Source organism: Maniola jurtina, chromosome 13, assembly GCF_905333055.1.
Source record: "Maniola jurtina chromosome 13, ilManJurt1.1, whole genome shotgun sequence".
In the NCBI taxonomy this organism is placed as follows: domain Eukaryota; kingdom Metazoa; phylum Arthropoda; class Insecta; order Lepidoptera; family Nymphalidae; genus Maniola; species Maniola jurtina.
This window is the reverse complement of record NC_060041.1, coordinates 1,872,013-1,891,122: the sequence shown is the minus strand read 5'-3', so window position 1 is coordinate 1,891,122 and position 19,110 is coordinate 1,872,013. Positions and strand designations below refer to the sequence as shown.

Here is a 19,110-nt window from a genome sequence, read left to right as displayed (position 1 = left end):
TCATCCTCACAGGTTTATATAAAAATCTTTACTTGAAAGGATCCAGTTTAAGAAATTAGCTCTAGTATCGACTATAACCTACAAATTAGTCGATACTTAGTTTCTAACCCCAGCGGTTTGGGCTGTGCGTTGATAGATATTTAGCCAGTCTGTCAGGGCAAGTCTTTTTTATGTATAGTACCATTACCTATGAGTATGTACCCACATAATAAGTAAATAAATGGTAGGTACCCACCTACCATTTATTTACTTATTTATTTTATTATATTAATATAAACAATTTTATTGTTAAGTATTTTTATTAAAATAATGTCAATAAATAAAATTAATTCGAATAAGATAAAACCATTATTTTATTACATAATCAGTCTTCAATTATTATTATATTTTACATCATACATATTATTAGAAACCAGGAGTTATAACTACCTATTAGCTATAAATAAATATAGGCAGACTTTTTCATATAGCATGGGTGGCATGACATTTTTGGTTAATTTAAAAGCAAAAAAACCGTGCGAGTCAGACCCGCGCACCGAAGATTCCGTACACGGGTATTTTTCCGACATTTTGCTTCAAATCAAAAACTATTATGCATAAAAATAAATAAAAATCTAGCATATACAGGTCAAGCCCTTTGATATAATAACCCACTTCGTACAGGTATTTTACTTTGAAAATTAAAAATACTAATTAAATGTTCATGAACATATTTTAATTTTTTTCGTGAGGTAACCACAAATTCACGGTTTTCGGATTTTTTCCTTTACTTCTGCTATAAGACTGATTATTACCTGCCTTTCATGATTATAGGTCAATGGGAAGTACCCTATAGGTTTTGCTGACAGACAGACAGACAATGATGTGATCCAATAAGGGTTACTTTTTTCCTTTTGAGGTACAGAACCCGAAAAATTATATACGCTGTGAATGCATGCTACATAAAGCCAAAGAGTATATAAGCATGTGAATAAAGCATGTAAACCTTATAATTTTTTTTTATCTATGCTAATCTAATCAAACAAACTAACTAATCTTATTAACTAAATAACAAATCCAAATTAATCTTTACAAAACTTATTTGCTAACTTATCTAATATTTCTAAAGCTCTTAAACCTACTTTCTGCCACTCCCTCTGAGCCTGCACTTCCATCTCCCTAATTCTATTTTGCTCTCTTCTCATGTCCATGTAGTCCCTATGTTGTTTGATTTTAAATTTTCTCCAAAACTTTTCAGCTTGGAGAAATTGTTGGGCTGCCTGCTTTGTGTGTGCTGGCCTCACTTTTTTCCTTTGAATTCCTCGGGGAGGTGTAGTTTGCCCAGATAGAGCAGGCCCTGGCCGAACATCGTGGACATGAGTAGAGGGCCTAGTTGGAGAGCGCATGCCTGGATCTGTAAAAATATGTTATAAAAGTTATGATAGTAGGTAATAATATTATTAAAAAAACCGGCCAAGTGCGAGTTAGACTCGCGAACCGAGGGTTCCGTACTACAGTCGTATTTTTTCGACATTTTGCACGATAAATCAAAGACAAAAATAAATAAAATAAAATATGTAAATAAAAATCTGCTTTAGAATGTACAGATGAAGCCCTTTCACATGATATCTTATTTGGTATAGTAATCTTACTTGGAAAATTGAAAATACTAATTATTTATTTGTTCATGACCACATTAAATTTTTTTTTGTGATGTAACCAGAATTCGGATTTTTCCTCTTATGTGTGCTATAGACCTACCTACCTGCCAAATTTCATGATTCTAGGTCTTAGGGGATGTACCATATTTATTTTATTTATTTATTTTTTAATTAAAGGCATAATTAAAAAAGACCATTTTACACCAATTGTTGAAGACCAAAGCACTAGATAATAAAAACTGAGACTGATGTTTGAAATTTTGCGGCCCAAATAGACCGTAGTCTGTGCTAGGGCTGACAAAAAAGAATATAATAATAATAAGGATGAGGATATAGGTTTCTTAACAGACATGACAGACAGCCAGACAGACAACAAAGAGATACTATAAGGATTCCTTTTTCCTTTTGAAGTGCACAACCCTAAAAATTGATATAGTCACGCATACTTAAAAATCCAATCTATTTTACCTTCTACTTGTGACTCCACAAATGTAAAAAGTGGAGTTGCAGGCCTTGCTTGAGGTGGTACCGCTGCAGTATATGAAGCTGATGGCCCCAGCTCATTCCAAGGTTGAGATCCTAAAATGTATATGTACTTACGTTATTTTGTTATTATGATTTATACTTAGTTTATGTCAGTCATTTCTCTTATTTATATAGAAAAATATAGCTTATGTCTTACTTTGAACTTTTTCCTCTATAAAGCCAAGAGGCGGAGAGGACATGGCCCTCGTCTGTGATGGTGGCACTGGTTCGGCAATCGTTTTTATTACCACCTCTGATGTAAGTGGAACTGTAATAAAAAATATTTTGTGACCACACTGTTTATATATGAAATGCTGATATCCCACAACCACAACTTACATTCTATGAATTGCTGTGTAAGTAATGATGGAGTACCTTGCTCAACATTCATAGAGTCTGGCTCATTAGGAATCTCCTGTAAGAGAATACAATTTATGAAATACACTTAAAGTAAAATAATATACCAGCGGTTAGTGTAATATAAGAAGTTTAAACCTGTGACAAACCAGCCTCTCCCACTGCCAAGCTCGTTGCTACTTGCACACCGGTCAGATTTAGAACTCTTTGCTCTAAATCTGTCAGCTTGCAATACGTAGCAGCAGTCCCACTAGCTGCTCTATGCAGACGAGCAGCCTTTTTTTTTGTGTTATTTTTAAAATCACTCCATACCTTAAATCATGCAAAGAAGCAAACGTTTTATATTATATTGGTGAACCACAACCTAGTTTTAAACAAAATAGGTGTTAAAACAAAGTAGGTTTTGAATAAAATATAAAACATTTTACTAACTTTCTTCCATTTCTCAGAAGTTTTAGTGTCACCACTATCATCACTGTTTAGCAAGTGAGCAAGTTCTTCCCACTTGCTTAAACGGGAGATTCTACCTCTTGCATTCGCAGATGGTTTGCTAAGGTCTCCATGCCTAAAAAGCAATCAACTCCTTTACAAGTTCACTCACAAATAAGTAAAAAACACTAAACACCAACAAGAACTTTAATTCCACTTACTGCTCCATAAATGTCACCATCAAATCAAATTGCGACTGGCTTGTCTTCATTTTTATAACACTAGGTTATATTAAAAAAGCGAGCAAATCAAAAATAAAATGATTTCTAGATACCTACTTTCCGCATAAACATAAACAAACGATATAACCACCTTAATTTTGATAGACATCTACTTCCACAAGACAACTTCATAGAAATATCATTCTAAATTTGGTTGGGTTATAGCACGACGCCAACGTAATACCAACATATGAAAAATAAAAAACGCTATACACGGTGAGTACACGCGTATGGGCGCGGCGCCCCTTTAGAGCGCTTTCCAGTCAGTTTCACCACCAAAAAACACCATGAGACACAAAAACCGGCCATTTCATAACAAAAAACACTCCAAAAAGGCACCGCACGCGCGCCAGCAAACGCCACCACAGACGAAGTCCTCTCAAAAGGCCTTACACTTACTAAGTTAGTAAGTGTAAGGTCTTTACACTTACTAACTCAGTAAGTGTAAAGACCTAGGTCTTTGGTCTGTAAGGTCTTTGGTCCTCTCCTTCATCCAAGGTCCTCTCACAATGTTTGACACGTCTACAATGTTATCCGTGACAACTGTATTTTGTCGATCTGTGGTGCAAATAGCGGCAAACTGTCAATCATGTTGTCAATCAACAAAATGACAATGACAAAACAAATCCATAAATAATAAAGAGCGATGTAAATAGGAACCGAGGACTGAGGTGTCGACTGTCGATACGCGATATTTTTCCTTATTCAATTTAATTTCAGTTCAGTCTCGTTTCATTGACGTTCCCCTTGTTTGTAAATAATCACCACTGGAAATAATACGCAATGTGAAATTACGCGCATTCCTCAATCGGGTGCACATTACGTAAACTCGCTATCGATGTTAATTAACTATGTTACAATAAGTTCCTAACCTAGAGGAAGAGTTGTTGATTTGTGTTGTTTGATAAACAAATGTGAGATAATGCCGCCGTTTAGAAGAAAGAAGACTGCCAAGTCGTTCCCAGTTAAAGTGTGCACTCTGGACGCGGAATTGGAATTCAACCTTGAGGTAAAATACTATGTAACGTAACGTTGGTGTATTTTCGTAGTTTTGTTTATACTTTATCGTTCATTTCGCTGGAATGTTAACACATATTAACACAATGGCCCCGTTGTGAGTCACCCGTGACCCCAGGGTCAATACAGGGATAATTCTCACATAACTTAGCACCTAATGGTGCTATTTAACGACAGAATGTATAAAAATTAACTGCAAGGTATTTTGTAAAAGTACTGTTGTATGTTTCCATATTCTATTAATCCAATTAAATTCCACTCTTGGTTTGTAGCATCAATTGGGTACAATTTAGTTTACCAATGAGGCATAAATGGAAGAGAGTATTAATAGTTAATACTGGTAAACTTTATAGATTTTGCCATAAGAGTACCATATAATTTAATCACTACATGATGCTTGTGTGGATATAAGTTTTTCAAAATTTAGGAGGAACGCTTTGATTTTCTTCCAAAAAATTAGCCTCCATCTCCAGGATGCCAGCTATCTCAGTACCAAAGATAATGTTGAATATTTTGTCTACATGGATTTAAAGCTTTTATAATTACAAAGTAAAGTATAGATTGTCTCAAATCTTCCAATTATGGCAATGAAGTTGGTGTATTTATTTTGAAAAAAATATATCTACATAATATAGAGATCAAGAAAAGTATCAACAAAAGGGGCATTTCACGTCAAGCGGACAGCCAAAAAAAAGTGAGGTCGTGGATTTTGTTTATACTCTGGTCAGTTATACTTCTAGTAGACGTGGATATATACACACAATGTTTTTTTCCTATGATGCATTATTGCTGAGTTATGAGCTTTTAAAAATTTACTAAGAATGAAGTCCGTTATTTTTGGATGCTTATTATTTGTAACAATTCATTTGTAAAAAAAATTAAAAAGCATTGTTTATTATAGTTAAAAAGTTGAAATTTTTATTTTTTTTATCGAATTCTAAATTTAAATTTTTTAACGTATAGTAAACCGGAAGTGAACATTTCAAATCGATATTTGAGTAACTTGGCCAGAATAAAAATATTTTTTTTTTACCGTGAATTAAAGCTTACATGTACTTATTTTTCACCAAAAAAAATTGTAACGTGGAGTCTAATAGTTTAGGACTTAGAGCATATAGAATACATAGATATAACTATGAGCACTTTCTAAGCAGTCGGGTTTATGCACTAACATGCTAAAATACTACGCTATGAATAATTTATTCATTCATTCTAACATGAAATATACAAAAATAAAAGATTTTTTAAATAAAATGTAATCTATACTAATAAATAAAATTGGAGTGTCTGTCTGTAATTTCGAAATAACTACCACATATTAAGCTCATATGGTTATTTAAACGATACCATAACTGAATCACACGTTTTTAAAATTTTTGTCTGTCTGAACGGGCTAATCTTCGGAACGGCTGAACCCATTCTGACGGGATTTTCACAGACAAGTAGAGGATTGGCCAGGGAGTAACATAGGCTACTTTTTAAACGACTTTCAACAATGGAGGAGTTGTGTTTTTCTACCTATGTACATTGATATCTCCGAGATTTCTGAACCGATTTGCGTAATTTTTTTTAATCGATAAAGGAACTTTGCGACATTGTTCCATAAAAAATTTGGAGCCCAACTCCTCAATCCTGATGCTGCAGGGGACCCGATCACTAAAGCTGGTGGGATTTGGAAACTGTCGGTTATAAATTGATATGGAAGGTATCTATAACAGGTAAACACTTTGGCTTTGACCTCGAGGACCCAATTCCTCAACCCTGATGCTGTAAGGAATTGCATTCCTAAATCCTGGTGATCCCTCGGGATTTTTAAAGGATCATCCGTTTAAATGTTTTTACGTGGTAGAGAAACACATTGTATCCCGGGGATGGGCTATTACGGATAGACCACTTTTGTCCTGGGAAATCAAAAGTTCCCACAAGATTTGTTCGCCCTGACTAAGCAACCAATCAACTTGATTTTTAGCATAAAGATACTTGAAAGGACGCAGAGTAACATAGGCTACTTTTTATCATGGCAAGTCAGAGTTCCCACGGGATTTTTAAAAATCTAAATCCACGCGGACGAAGTCGCGGGCATCAGCTAGTTACAAAATAAAACACTCCATTTTAATTAATACTGTTTCAATCTCAATTAATAAAACCACTCTAAGTCCTAAACTATTAGACTCCACGTTACAATTTTTTTTGGTGAAAAATAAGTACATGTAAGCTTTAATTCACGGTAAAAAAAAAATATTTTTATTCTGGCCAAGTTACTCAAATATCGATTTGAAATGTTCACTTCCGGTTTACTATACGTTAAAAAATTTAAATTTAGAATTCGATAAAAAAAATAAAAATTTCAACTTTTTAACTATAATAAACAATGCTTTTTACTTTTTTTTACAAATGAATTGTCACAAATAATAAGCATCCAAAAATAACGGACTTCATTCTTAGTAAATTTTTAAAAGCTCATAACTCAGCAATAAAGCATCATACGAAAAAAACATTGTGTGTATATATCCACGTCTACTAGAAGTATAACTGACCAGAGTATAAACAAAATCCACGACCTCACTTTTTTTTGGCTGTCCGCTTGACGTGAAATGCCCCAAAAGGAAATATACGGCAGGTTTAAAGTTAATCCTGCCTTATATATTTCTTCTTGCTACTAACTTCAGCATTTATCTTATTAACCCCCGACCCAAAAAGAGGGGTGTTATAAGTTTGACGTGTGTATCTGTGTGTCTGTGTATCTGTGTATCTGTCTGTGGCATCGTAGCGCCTAAACGAATGAACCGATTTTAATTTAGTTTTTTTTGTTTGAAAGGTGGCTTGATCGAGAGTGTTCTTAGCTATAAACCAAAAAAATTGGTTCAGCCATTTAAAAGTTATGAGCTCTTTTCTAGTTTTCTTGTAGTAAAGAAGGTTAACTAACCGTTAGGTTCATAATATTATGTCAATTGACAAATGTCAAGCTGTCGAGATGGACGTTGCCTAGATACATAATTATTTATTTGAAAACGATGTTTTGGAAAACTCAGATACTTTGGATAGCTATAATCCTAGAAAATCAGTTCAGCCCATGTTCAGCCGTTTGAAAGTTAGCAGCTCTTTTCTAGTTACTGTAACCTTCACTTGTCGGGGGTGTTGTAAATTTTTAATTTACACTTGTGTAAGAATTAGGTACAACATAACATGTGTGATTTGAAGTTTGAATTGTTGTGCTATAAAGGCTTGAACTCTTCTAGGACTGTTTTAAAATAAGGAGCATATAGGCTCAAAATGCAAGAACACTAGAACCATAAAGCTACTTAATTTTTTTTTTAAAAAGGAACTAATCCTTATGGAATTTGGAACAATTATTATTTGAACATTATTTATTGAAATAAAAATAATGTTGTGCTGGTAATAAAAATTTGATTTATTTTTAGTGGAGAGCAACTGGCAGGGATTTATTTGACCTGGTGTGTAGGACCATAGGGTTGAGGGAAACATGGTTTTTTGGACTCCAATTTGAGGACACAAAACATTTTATAAGCTGGCTGAAGTTGGATAAAAGAGGTAATAACTTGTACACAATTATTCTTTCTGCTTAAAATAATTTGGTTTATAGCTATGTCTTCATTGTCACAAATTATTCATAGCCCACCACTGAGATGGGTCCCCTCTCCGAATGAGGAGGCTTTAGGCTATAGTCTACCACTCTAGCCAAGTGTGGATTGACAAACTTCACATACTTTTGGGAAAGTTATGAAGAATTCTCAGGCTTACAGGTTTCCTCGCAATGTTTTCCTTTTCACTATAGCAAGTGATATTTAATTGCTTCAAAATTAAAATGCACATAATTCTGAAAAGTTATAGAAGTGTGAGATTCAAAGTAGAAGTTATCATTTATAACTTTTTTAAACTGGATAATATTTTTTTAAATTATATAATAGGCTTGCGCTTGACTGCAATCACACCAAAGATGGGATGATGCGGTCTAAGGTGGAGAGCATCTGCCCAGAAGGCAGACAGAAGATCTTGAAATTAAATTATATCATCTTTTCAGTGCAAGACCAGTGTGTGTCCCAAATGCCAGGGACCCCTTTTATGCTGTTGTGCAAGCTGTACCCAGAAGATGTGGCGGAAGAGCTGATCCAAGAAGTGACCCAGCATCTGCTGTTCCTGCAGGTCAAGCAAGCCATCCTCAGCATGGACATCTACTGCCCTCCTGAAGCCTCTGTGTTACTGGCCAGCTATGCGGTTCAGGCTAAGGTGAGGTGTGATGTTATAAACTTAACCTTTCAAGCCCAAGATCATAGGTCTTACCTAGTGAGCACTACTACAATTTCCTTGTCAGTGCAAGAGCAATCATCATAGGTCTTCTCTAGTGAGTGCTACCGCAACCTCAGTGCACAGGAATTTTGACCAGAATGACAAAATTAAGCCCTCCCTTTGTGAAATGTAAAAAAATATTGTTTGCTACGTTAAATTAACTAGATGCATTTCCCTTTCTAACTCGCAGCAATGCGAGTATTCACGCTCGCGCGCTCTTTAGCTCCGGTAGATAACCATGCGCGCGCATTTTTAACTACTTTTCTTACTTCAATACTACTGCTTCAAAATTATTTTTATTTTCAGTATGGCGATTACGATGAAAGCGCCTATAAACCTGGCATGCTAGCCAGCGAAGACCTACTGCCCCAGCGAGTGATAGACCAGTACCAGATGACTCCCGAGATGTGGGAAGAAAGAATCAAAATATGGTAAGAGTGAGTGTATGTGTACATGAGTGCCTGTGCAGATGGAAAAGTGTGTGCCCGTGTTTATTTGCATGTGTATGTTGGCTTGCGTGTGTGATATTGTTGTGTTGCACTTGTATATTTATTTATACTTTGGTTTACGCTTATTAAAGCGCTTGAAAGTCATGTTAGTATGGTACAATACATACAAAAATCGGCCAAGTGCGAGTCAGACTCGCGCACTGAGGGTTCCGTACTCGGGTTTTTTTAAAATGATGTAACCACAAATTTGCGGTTTTCGGATTTATTCCTGTACTTGTGCTATAAGACCTACCTACCTGCCAAATTTCATGATTCTAGGTCAACGGGAAGTACCCTATAGGTTTCTTGATAGATACGACAGACAGACAGACAGACAGACAATAAAGTGATCCTATAAGGGTTCCGTTTTTCCTTTTGAGGTACGGAACCCTAAAAAGTAAAATAAATCTACAGTATAGTGCAGGCTCTAGTTAACAAAAAATTTTTTTTTTCTTTTATTCAATTAGATTACAAGTGCTCTAGAAAAGTCAAATGATGGTTGACTTTTCAAAAGCACATGACTACCAGTGGTTCGGGATGCCTTTCATACCGAGATGAACCAGCAAGAAACTCGGCGGTTGTTCTTTTCAAAGATTTGATATGCAACATTATGCCATGTATAAAAGTAATTGAAGTCCCGCACATTGCTGGAGCAAGCTGCAGTGTACTACTAGTCGATTTCTATCTGATGAATGAAATCGATATTTAAATGCTTAGCAAATAGCTTTCAATTTCATCAATATTCATATTTTTTTTTTTATAATGTGTTCGTTCCTTTTTTCCTCCAACATGGCGGTCGGAGACTGTTGTAGGTCGGTACTATAATGGCGTTGTCATTTTTTTTCCGCCATTTTTGTTTTGCTGTGTTTTATTTTGACTTGCTGCACCTATGTGCAGTTCGTTATGGATTTTTAAATTATGACTAGCTACATCTTAATTATTATTAATTATTGTCTCAATATTCATATTTTCATTCATCTGCATTTATCCATAACACATAATAAAATGAATCTTACTATTGAATCATCTGAATCAGTGGAACTACTTTGTCTTACTCTAGAAACGGTTTAAATAGTCATATTGTCAAGCAGGTATGCGGACCACAAAGGCATGTCACGAGACGAGGCTGAGATGGAGTATCTGAAAATAGCACAGGATTTGGATATGTATGGTGTCAACTATTTCGCTATTAATGTGAGCTCATTTCTGTATCATTCTATATTTATACCATACTATATCATTTCAACACAATTTTTTTAGAGTAAATTAAATTAGAAATTTGTCTAGAAAGTGTGTCTGTCTGTCAGCTAGCTTTTAGGGCCCATCTGTTAAACCAATTTTAACAAAATTTTGTGCAGAGATAGCTTGCGTCCCTGAAAAGGACATATATTTTTAAAGCCTGGAAATTCAAAGAATTCCCTGAAGGAATAGGGATAGGAATTATACTATCCCTATAATATAATCCCTAATCCCGGCTGCAATGACGTGGTTAGGCGACGTAGACCCGACTAGTTGGTCGCAGTGTGTCGTGAGCTGAGTCCCTGTGAAAAATGACCCCAGATGGGTTCGAAATTAGTTGGGATTACGTCGACTAACTACGTGAGTACAGCCAGGATTAGCAATATTTATATTGAAAATCACTCACGATAGTTTGAATGCTAAAGTTCGCAAAGGATTTTTAAAATCTTTATTACTCACCAGTTCATTATAGGCTGAAGAAATGAAAGTTAACAAGTGTAAATTAAAAATTTGTACCACCCCCGACAAGTGAAGGTTACAGTAACTAGAAAAGAGCTGATAACTTTCAAACGGCTGAACCGATTTTCTTGGATTATAGCTAAGAACACTCGATCAAGCCACCCTTCAAACAAAAAAAAACTAAATTAAAATCGGTTCATTAGTTTAGTAGCTACGATGCCACAGACAGATACACAGATACACACGTCAAACTTATAACACCCCTCTTTTTGGGTCGGGGGTTAAAAAGTGAAATTTTATATTTCAGAATAAGAAAGAAACAGACCTATATCTAGGAGTGACAGCATTAGGCCTCAATATATACGAAAAGGATAACAAATTGACGCCAAAAACCACCTTCCCGTGGTCGGAGATCAAGCACATATCATTTGACGACAAAAAGTTTGTCATCAAGTTTGTGGAGAAGACTGTCACTAACTTCATATTCTTCTCTCCCAAGGGAATGAATAAACTGGTAAGATTTATAAAACTTTATATAGGATCTGTGCTGCACAGGTCACTGATGCTCTCTCTATTCCCTCACTCTCATAGTAAGTTGGGTCGGCAATCCGACACTATCGGAGAAAGATCAAGGCGAACTTGTATCTAAATAAAATAAAATAACAGCTACAGTGTGAAGATCGGAATCACCTCTGACTGGCTGATACTCGCTCACTATTGGTTACAATGCATTGCTGCAACAAGAATACCATAAATTCAGCCAATCACAACAATTGCGATAGTAATAATGATTAATGCAGGTTTACCATAATCGACCTACTGACGTGTACAGTCAAAGGCCGTAAGTTGCTTAGCACCTTGATGATCATATTCGCGTGGCACGATTATGTACATGCGTTAGGCGTATGTGGGCGTGTCTATAGAAAAAGTGCGACATGTTTTTGATGTAATAGTTTCGCGGAATTGCTACTCGAATTCTGAGGCTGACTGTACACAATAAATCGGCAAAATTTTTAAACTTGTCCGTGGAGCCTGGAACATTTTTTCTTATTGCAGATATTGGATCTGTGTATCGGTAACCATGACTTGTACATGCGGCGCCGGAAACCAGATACTATGGAGGTTCAACAAATGAAAGCGCAGGCGAAAGAAGAGAAACAGGTATTGTGGTCTCGTAACTATTCGTACTACTATTATAAATGCAAAAGTATGTCTTTCTGCCTTTTCTCGACCTATCCTCTAAACCGATTTTCATGAAAGAGACAAAGATAGCTTTAATCCTGGAGTTGGAAATAGAAAACAAAAACCCACACGGACGAGTCACGGGAATCAGCTAACAATCTCTCCCTACTAGTATTATAAATGCGAAAGTGTGATTGTTTGTCAATTTGTCCTTCAATCACGCCATGACGAAGCATAGAACAGAAGCAGGCGGGTTACTTGATGTTAAGTGATTACCCCTACGATCCAACCCCACCCTACGATCAACCGATTTTAGCACTCCAGTACAATGCCGTGTAGAAACCAAAGGGATATGGGTTTGATAAAAACTGCCCATACCTCTTCCAGCCCGGCTAGCATGGGCAGATAAAAATTATATCCCCCGATTATATCCACTGATGTCATAGAAATCAGTGGATATAATCGGGGATATAGTTAGCCCGTTTCCACCTTAGGCTGCATCATCACTTACAACTAGGGAGATTGCAGTTAAGGGCTAACTTGGATCTGAATAAATATATAAAGAGTATCAATTTTGTTGCAGCGTCGTCAAATAGAACGCAACAAGCTAGCCCGCGAAAAACAATTGCGAGAGGCCGCGGAGAGGGAACGAGCTGCCATGGAGCAGAGACTGCTGCAGTACCAGGAGGAGATACGACTGGCCAACGAGGCGCTCGTGAGTAAACATATTGCTGTGGATTTAGGAGTGAAGAAAAGCATTTCATAAGTCAAAGTCAAAATCATTTATTCAAAATACGTACAGTAATACCACATTTCATAAGTCGTATCGGTAAAATTCGTTTGTGCAACATAATTAATGCACATCAATGAAAAAATCAGGCCTTATTCTTCTTTCTCTTCACTGGTTCGTGCTATCTCGCTCGTAAAATTTGCTCGTACAAAACATGGCGCGGCACCAACTAATGCTAAAACTAACTAATGTGGATGGGTGTGCGTTATGATTAACTGAGATAGTGTCACGCCATTCAAAAATAAGTTTTCTGCACAGGTACATCGGCGTAACATATAAAAGTTTTATTTGCGTTGTAGCGTGAATGCGCGAGGCCCCGAGTGGTTTTTATTTATTTATTTATTTATTTATTTATTGACGACCAAAACAGATTACAATAATAACTTTGACCTAATTCTTAAATATCTACATTTTGACCTTATTGCAATCTTATATGGTCGCACAACATGACCATGGTTTTTAAGGCACGCTTAGTTATTAGGTACTTAATATTAATAAAGTAAATTTAAAATAAACACTTAATACTCGATCTAAATAATAACCTAAGAATTCGATGAAATAACAATGTGAGCACTAATATATTATTATTAGGTTGCCTTTTTTTTTTTTTTTTTTTTTTTTTTGACGCTGGGGAATGCATTTACGCATCCCTCCCGGAGGGAGGGTATGTGGGACTCGCCGGCCGAGAGACGACCGGAATACCCACTAAACCCCAGCGGCGCTACTGCGCGTCGCCTGGCGACTGGGTCACGGGAACGGCCGAAGCAAACAACCGCAACCCAGCCAGCGACGTCTGCCGAGGCAGACCCTCCACTGGGGACCTGCTCGGTCCCCACCACCGCACCTCCGGGACGCACCAACGAAGTGCGTCCCCCGACCCTGGGACGCGCACGTCGCCCGTGTCCCGTCCTACGCTTCGTCCACTGTGCCCTCTGCTAGTCAGAGGGACACGCGGAGAAACCTCCCCCCTGCCAGGTCATTAGCCATAGCCAACAATATCTCCGAAGAGAATTTATTAGCCATGTTACCGGGGCGCACCGGCCCGAACACTGCTCTTCCCCTCGGACGCATCCAAAAGGGACCAGCAGCATCCAGGCACACTGGGAGGTTACCTGGCTGGCGCCCCATTATTAGGTTGCCTTGCTTGTCATCCTCCCAAGGGCCTGCACACACTGGAAGACGGAACGGTAGAGGATTTTAAATTTATCAATTGAATTTAATATTTATTTAGTCAAAATAAAGTGTATATTACAATGCTAGGTGCCCCAGAAAAAATTGCGCAGCGATGCTCCCAAGGTGAGTCACCGAGAATTGAAATATAAACCTTATTTCGATTGGATAAATATTAAATTCAATTGATAAGTTCAAAAACCTCTGCCGTCTCGTCCTCCAGTGTGGGCAGGTCCGTCGCCGCCACTGTTTCTACGTATTTACGTTTTGCAGCGTCGCTCGGAAGAAACGGCGGAATTATTAGCGGAGAAAGGGAGAGTGGCCGAGGAAGAAGCGTCCTTGTTGGCGCAGAAGGCCGCCGATGCGGAGAGAGAGAATGCGCGGTTACGGCTCTCCGCCATTAGGACTGAAGAAGAAAAAGTGAGTGGAGGCAAAAATATTTATTACAATAGTAATTAATGTCGAAAGTAATCGTAATAATATGAAAGGAGATTTTGGTCACCTAAAGCAGTTTTTAGACTCGTCGTAAGCAACCAGTTTGCTCACTAGATTTAACAAATTTTTACGTTATGACAGTTTTTGATTGAGAATCTGTCAAAATTACAAATTTATCTGATATTTATCTGGCGGTTGTATAACAGGCTCTTAATAATCCTCAGGTACATTTAGAACGTAAAACAAGAGAAGCAGAGTTCCTAACGGCGCGACTAGTAGAAGAGTCAGAGAAGCGCGCGGCTGAAGCGGAGAGACTGAAGGCGGAGTTAGTGTCGGCGAGAGTAGCAGAGAAGCAGGCCAAAGAGAAGCTACTCAATTTCCTCAGTAGGACATCCAACGGTTCTCTACCTCCCGTGAGTATACTGGTTATTCTGTCTGCTGATCTTGCCCGATAGTACATAATATTGTAAGTTTGTTCCAGCCCCCACCGGTGCCCATATCATTGTTCCCATCGACGTGCTCTCTGCCGGCCGAGTTGGGCGAGACTGCGGGTACCACCTGCGGCGGCACCAGTGACGGAGAACTGAATTCCTACCAGCTCGTGCCGGATGACTCCGACCCTCACATGCACAGGCTCTCGCTGGAGATTGAGAAGGAGAGGTACCATATCATTTTTTTTTTTTTTAATTGCTGTGCTCCAACGGGGTTCCAATATTAATATTTTCCCGTCGACGTGCCCTCTGCCAGTCGAGTTGGGCGAGACTGCCGGTCGTAACCTGAGACATCTTCTTTTCTCTGGGCTGGTTTACGCACTTAAACGTTTCCGTCTGTTGTGCGTGCGTTACCCCTCCCTGCCGAAGTCTTATGTCACCTGCGATATAGAGCAAATATGACGAGTCCTTTCTCAAAACTTATGCATTATAGCTGCCATAATATTATTTGACTTAATATAACATAACGATGAAGTTGCGGGTATCCTATAGTAATGTAACATTACTTGAACTCCCACAGAGTGGAGTACCTGGCCAAGTCCAAACATCTCCAACAACAGTTAGACGAACTCCGCTGCGAGTTCTCAGTGCTACGCGTGGAGCAAAACGGCGCCACGCTCGACCGGCTACACGAGGCACAAGCGCGCGCGGGCGACGACAAGTACAGCACGCTGCGGAAACTGAAGCAAGGCTCCACCCGGACCAGGGTCGCCTTCTACGAGGAGCTGTGAGGACGAGGTATGTGACAAACAGTAGATTAAAGTGAAAACTTCTTTATAGCATGACTAGAAAAATGAACAACTTCGCCATATTGCGGAAAACTAGTGGAACTAATTTACTTTTTAATTCGTTTCTTGACAAAGTAGCCGTGTTTTTTATTTTATTTTTATTACTATAAGTATAGATTACAAATTGTTAGATAAAAGTGTTTTTAAAAAGTGAGTGCTGGCTTTTAATTGAATAAATTTATTTCTTGCAGATAGTACTGGATTACTTTGGAGTACTGGATAGTTTCAAAATTGTATATGATTTAATAGCAATACTGAGCAGCCAATCACAAAGTCCTACAAAATATATTGAGATATATTCAATCAAAATATTTCTAGCTACGTGGGCGGTCCCAAAATGAATTGGCCTGATATAGTTCTAAGCAACATATCGATACATGTTATGTTACATCGGACAGTACGTTTATCGTGTTACTTTATATACTAACATGCATCGACATGAAAAGCGTAGTCTCAGCTCAGCAGTGGTTTGAACATCAAGATTCGCGTGTTTTTTGGAAATGTCGAAAACCGAATATCGAAGCGTCACAAGTTTCTGTTTAAAGAAGACTTATCTCCCGCCCAAATAAAAGAACGATTAGATGATGTGTACAAGGAGTCTTTCCCCTCGTATAACACAGTAAAAAACTGGGTGAAAGAGTTTCGCTTCGGGAGAGAAACGGTCGAAGACTTCGGCCATGACGGTCGACCGGTGGAAGTGCTCTCTCCTGAAACTATTGCTGTAATCGAAGAGGAGGTTTTAAGTGACCGACGTTTGAAGATTAGAGTAATTGCAGCTAGACTTAGGCTCTCTAAAAGTACCATCCATCGTGCAATCCATGACCATCTTCGTATGAAAAAAGTTAGTGCAAGATGAGTTCCGAAACTTCTTTCAGCTGTCCAAAGACAGGAGCGAGTGCGCTGTGCAGCCGAGTTTTTAGGTCTTTGTGACGAAACCCAAAGAATGTAATCGAGCGGCTAGTTACTGGTGATGAAACTATGGTCTTATATCATGATCCAGAAAGCAAGCGCGAGTCAATGGAATGGTGTTACAAGGGTGAAAAGCCATCTAGTAAGGCAAAGGTGCAAAAATCCAACAAAAATGTCTTGTGTACAATCTATTGGGATTCTCAAGGGATTTTGATGGTAGAATTTAAAAAACGTAATATAATCGTAAACGGCGAATATTATGCTTCATTACTATATAAACTGCGAGACACGATTAAGGAGAAGCGCAGAGGCAAGTTGTCTTAAAGCGTCCTGTTGCTCCACGACAACGCACCCGTTCACACTTCCGGTGTTCCGAAGGCTGCAGTTTGTGAATGCGGGTTCACGGAACTGGAACATCCACCGTATAGTCCAGGCCTGGCCCCATCAGACTATTATTTGTTTCCAAATTTAAAGCGGGGCTTAAGAGAAAGGAAATTTTCAAACGATGAAGAGTTGCAGGCGGCCGTTTTTAGTCATTTTGAAGACAAAGATTGAAGTCACTTTTATGAAGGTTTAGAGGTGTTAATTCTCAGATTTCAAAAGTGTGTTTATATTAGTGGAGATTACATATAAAAATAAAATTGGTTTCATTTCATTTTGTTGACTATTTCATAGCTAGGCCAATTCATTATGGGACCACCTAGGTATACTCTATCCGCAGAAAGAATAGTATAGCGCTTTCTCTGTTACGTGATCCTATACAAAGGACAGAGACAACAATCTCAGTGGGCGTTAAGCATTTTGATTTACCAACGAATCACAGAAATGTTTTCATAAAACATTCGAAATTCAATTCGAAAACATAGTTTCATTTGTAATTTGTTTTTGACTCAAAATGGTTAACGCCCACTTAGATTTTTGTCTCTGTCATTTGTATGGGATAACGTAACAGAGAGAGCACTATACTAACTTCTTTCCGCAGATAGAGTATAAAACGTCTTTCTTAGTTTATACGCGTTATAAGTGCTACATTATTAACAACTTTTTGTACCTTTGTATATTATAAAGTTATATAAAATATAGTTCAAAGTGTTAAATTATGATAAGAAAACTGTGAATTAGTTTTTTTTAATACAATTTGATATAAAAGTAAATGTTGCAGTTAAAACTCTTTTCTGGTCAAAATAACTTAACTGCTGAAATAATTCTAGAGTAGATATAGCCTAAAAAGAGTTTTGACAGCAACATAAAATTATACAATATTATTTTGCAAAACAAACATGATTATTATGACGCTATGATAGGTGTTTACGGAACGTAGTGCCTTATTAAAATGTCGATATTTTTTAATTCAAACCATAAGCATATACATTGTATGCGATACTTGTAATCTCTAGTTAAGCATACTGCATAATATTTCTTTATTTGATATTTTATAAATATATTATTTATATTATTTATTTTACGATACGATTTCTATATGAAAAACTAATATGAAAAATTAATATGTATTTTTACATATATTTCTTTTGGCTATAAAATATAGTAGATAAGTATGTTTTGTTCGCAATACGCTTGTGAAATCAAATATATGTTCGTAATTGTAAAACGCGCTAGCGATGCTCGATTCCGAGATGTTTCAATAATCAAAAAAAATCACAATCGAGATATTTTTGCAATCGAATCAAAGATTCTCTCGCTCTTCCACAAAACAATCGAGATATTTTTCGATTGTTTCGTACGATTCCGATTGTTACTATTGTCATAAATTCAACTAATTATAACAATTGCGATTGTAGAAAATGATGATCATCATAAATTTGTGTTAATGTGGTTTACTTTAAAATACTTAAAGCTTTGCTCAGACTCCACTCCAATATGTGTTGAATAGAGTAGAAAAGAAATATTTTTATTCAAATATACAACCTTTGAATCGTCAAATGCATCTACCACTGGTTTAAAATGCATTTCCTACTCGTTTTAAAAATTCGATTTATTATGTAATGAATGCAAGTACATAATTGCAATCCTGCACATTGCTGGAGCGAGATGCGCTTTCAGCCTTTGTCTTGTCACATAATTAAATCTATACCCCATCTGCGGAATGAACTTAGTATAGCGCTCTCTCTGTTACGTCCCATACAAATGATAGAGACAAAAATCTCAGTGGGCTCTAACCATTTTGAGACATCAACCAATCACGAACGAGATTATGTTTTCTAATAGAATTTCGAATGTTTTTTGAAAACATTTTCAGATTTAATTTTTTTTTTTCTCTCTCGTCTGGCTTTACAAAGATTAGTCAATGTCAAGTTTGTAGTTATCTGTAACAAGTTAGTTAAACTATACAAGTATGGACCCCGTCTGTGCCGGCGCTCGCCGACACATGCACGGCACCCCCTTAGAGCGCTTTCCAGTCGGCTTTAACAAAAAAAGCAGAGCACGCCCGCCAGTTAACACCAACACAGACAAAGTCCTAGATTGAATATCGAATGTTTTTTTAGAAATATGTTTGTGGTTGGTTGGTGGCTCAAAATGGTTACCGCCCACTGAGATTTTTGACTCTATCATTTGTTTGGGATTACGTAACATAGAAAGCGCT

At 37.4% G+C, this 19,110-nt stretch overlaps 2 protein-coding genes across 4 annotated transcripts; one reads left to right on the top strand and one right to left on the bottom strand.

Annotated features, from left to right (window-relative positions):
• Positions 1–833: 833 nt before the first annotated feature.
• LOC123871214 lies at positions 834–3,422 on the bottom strand. 2 transcript variants are annotated; one of them, XM_045914867.1, is made up of 7 exons: positions 3,173–3,422; positions 2,955–3,087; positions 2,661–2,834; positions 2,541–2,580; positions 2,323–2,433; positions 2,109–2,219; positions 834–1,393 (listed from the first exon to the last, which is right to left on the bottom strand). In XM_045914867.1, exons 1-7 carry the CDS (start codon positions 3,220–3,222, stop codon positions 1,062–1,064), a joined length of 951 nt encoding a protein of 316 aa, XP_045770823.1. In that variant the 5' UTR covers positions 3,223–3,422; the 3' UTR covers positions 834–1,061. The 2 variants fall into 2 exon arrangements, with proteins under 2 accessions (XP_045770823.1, XP_045770822.1); XM_045914866.1 differs by having other exon boundaries at positions 835–1,393; positions 2,505–2,580; positions 3,173–3,421.
• Positions 3,423–3,885: 463 nt separating this feature from the next.
• Positions 3,886–15,916, top strand: LOC123871213 (merlin). Of its 2 annotated transcripts, none has more exons than XM_045914864.1 (13): positions 3,886–4,241; positions 7,672–7,801; positions 8,292–8,497; positions 8,864–8,988; positions 10,137–10,239; positions 11,051–11,257; positions 11,800–11,904; positions 12,509–12,640; positions 14,159–14,305; positions 14,545–14,733; positions 14,802–14,980; positions 15,332–15,543; positions 15,791–15,916. In XM_045914864.1, the coding sequence occupies exons 1-12, from the start codon at positions 4,155–4,157 to the stop codon at positions 15,540–15,542; spliced, it is 1,821 nt and encodes a 606-aa protein (XP_045770820.1). In that variant the 5' UTR covers positions 3,886–4,154; the 3' UTR covers position 15,543; positions 15,791–15,916. The 2 variants fall into 2 exon arrangements, with proteins under 2 accessions (XP_045770820.1, XP_045770821.1); XM_045914865.1 differs by having other exon boundaries at positions 15,332–15,549; positions 15,791–15,888.
• Positions 15,917–19,110: the final 3,194 nt, after the last annotated feature.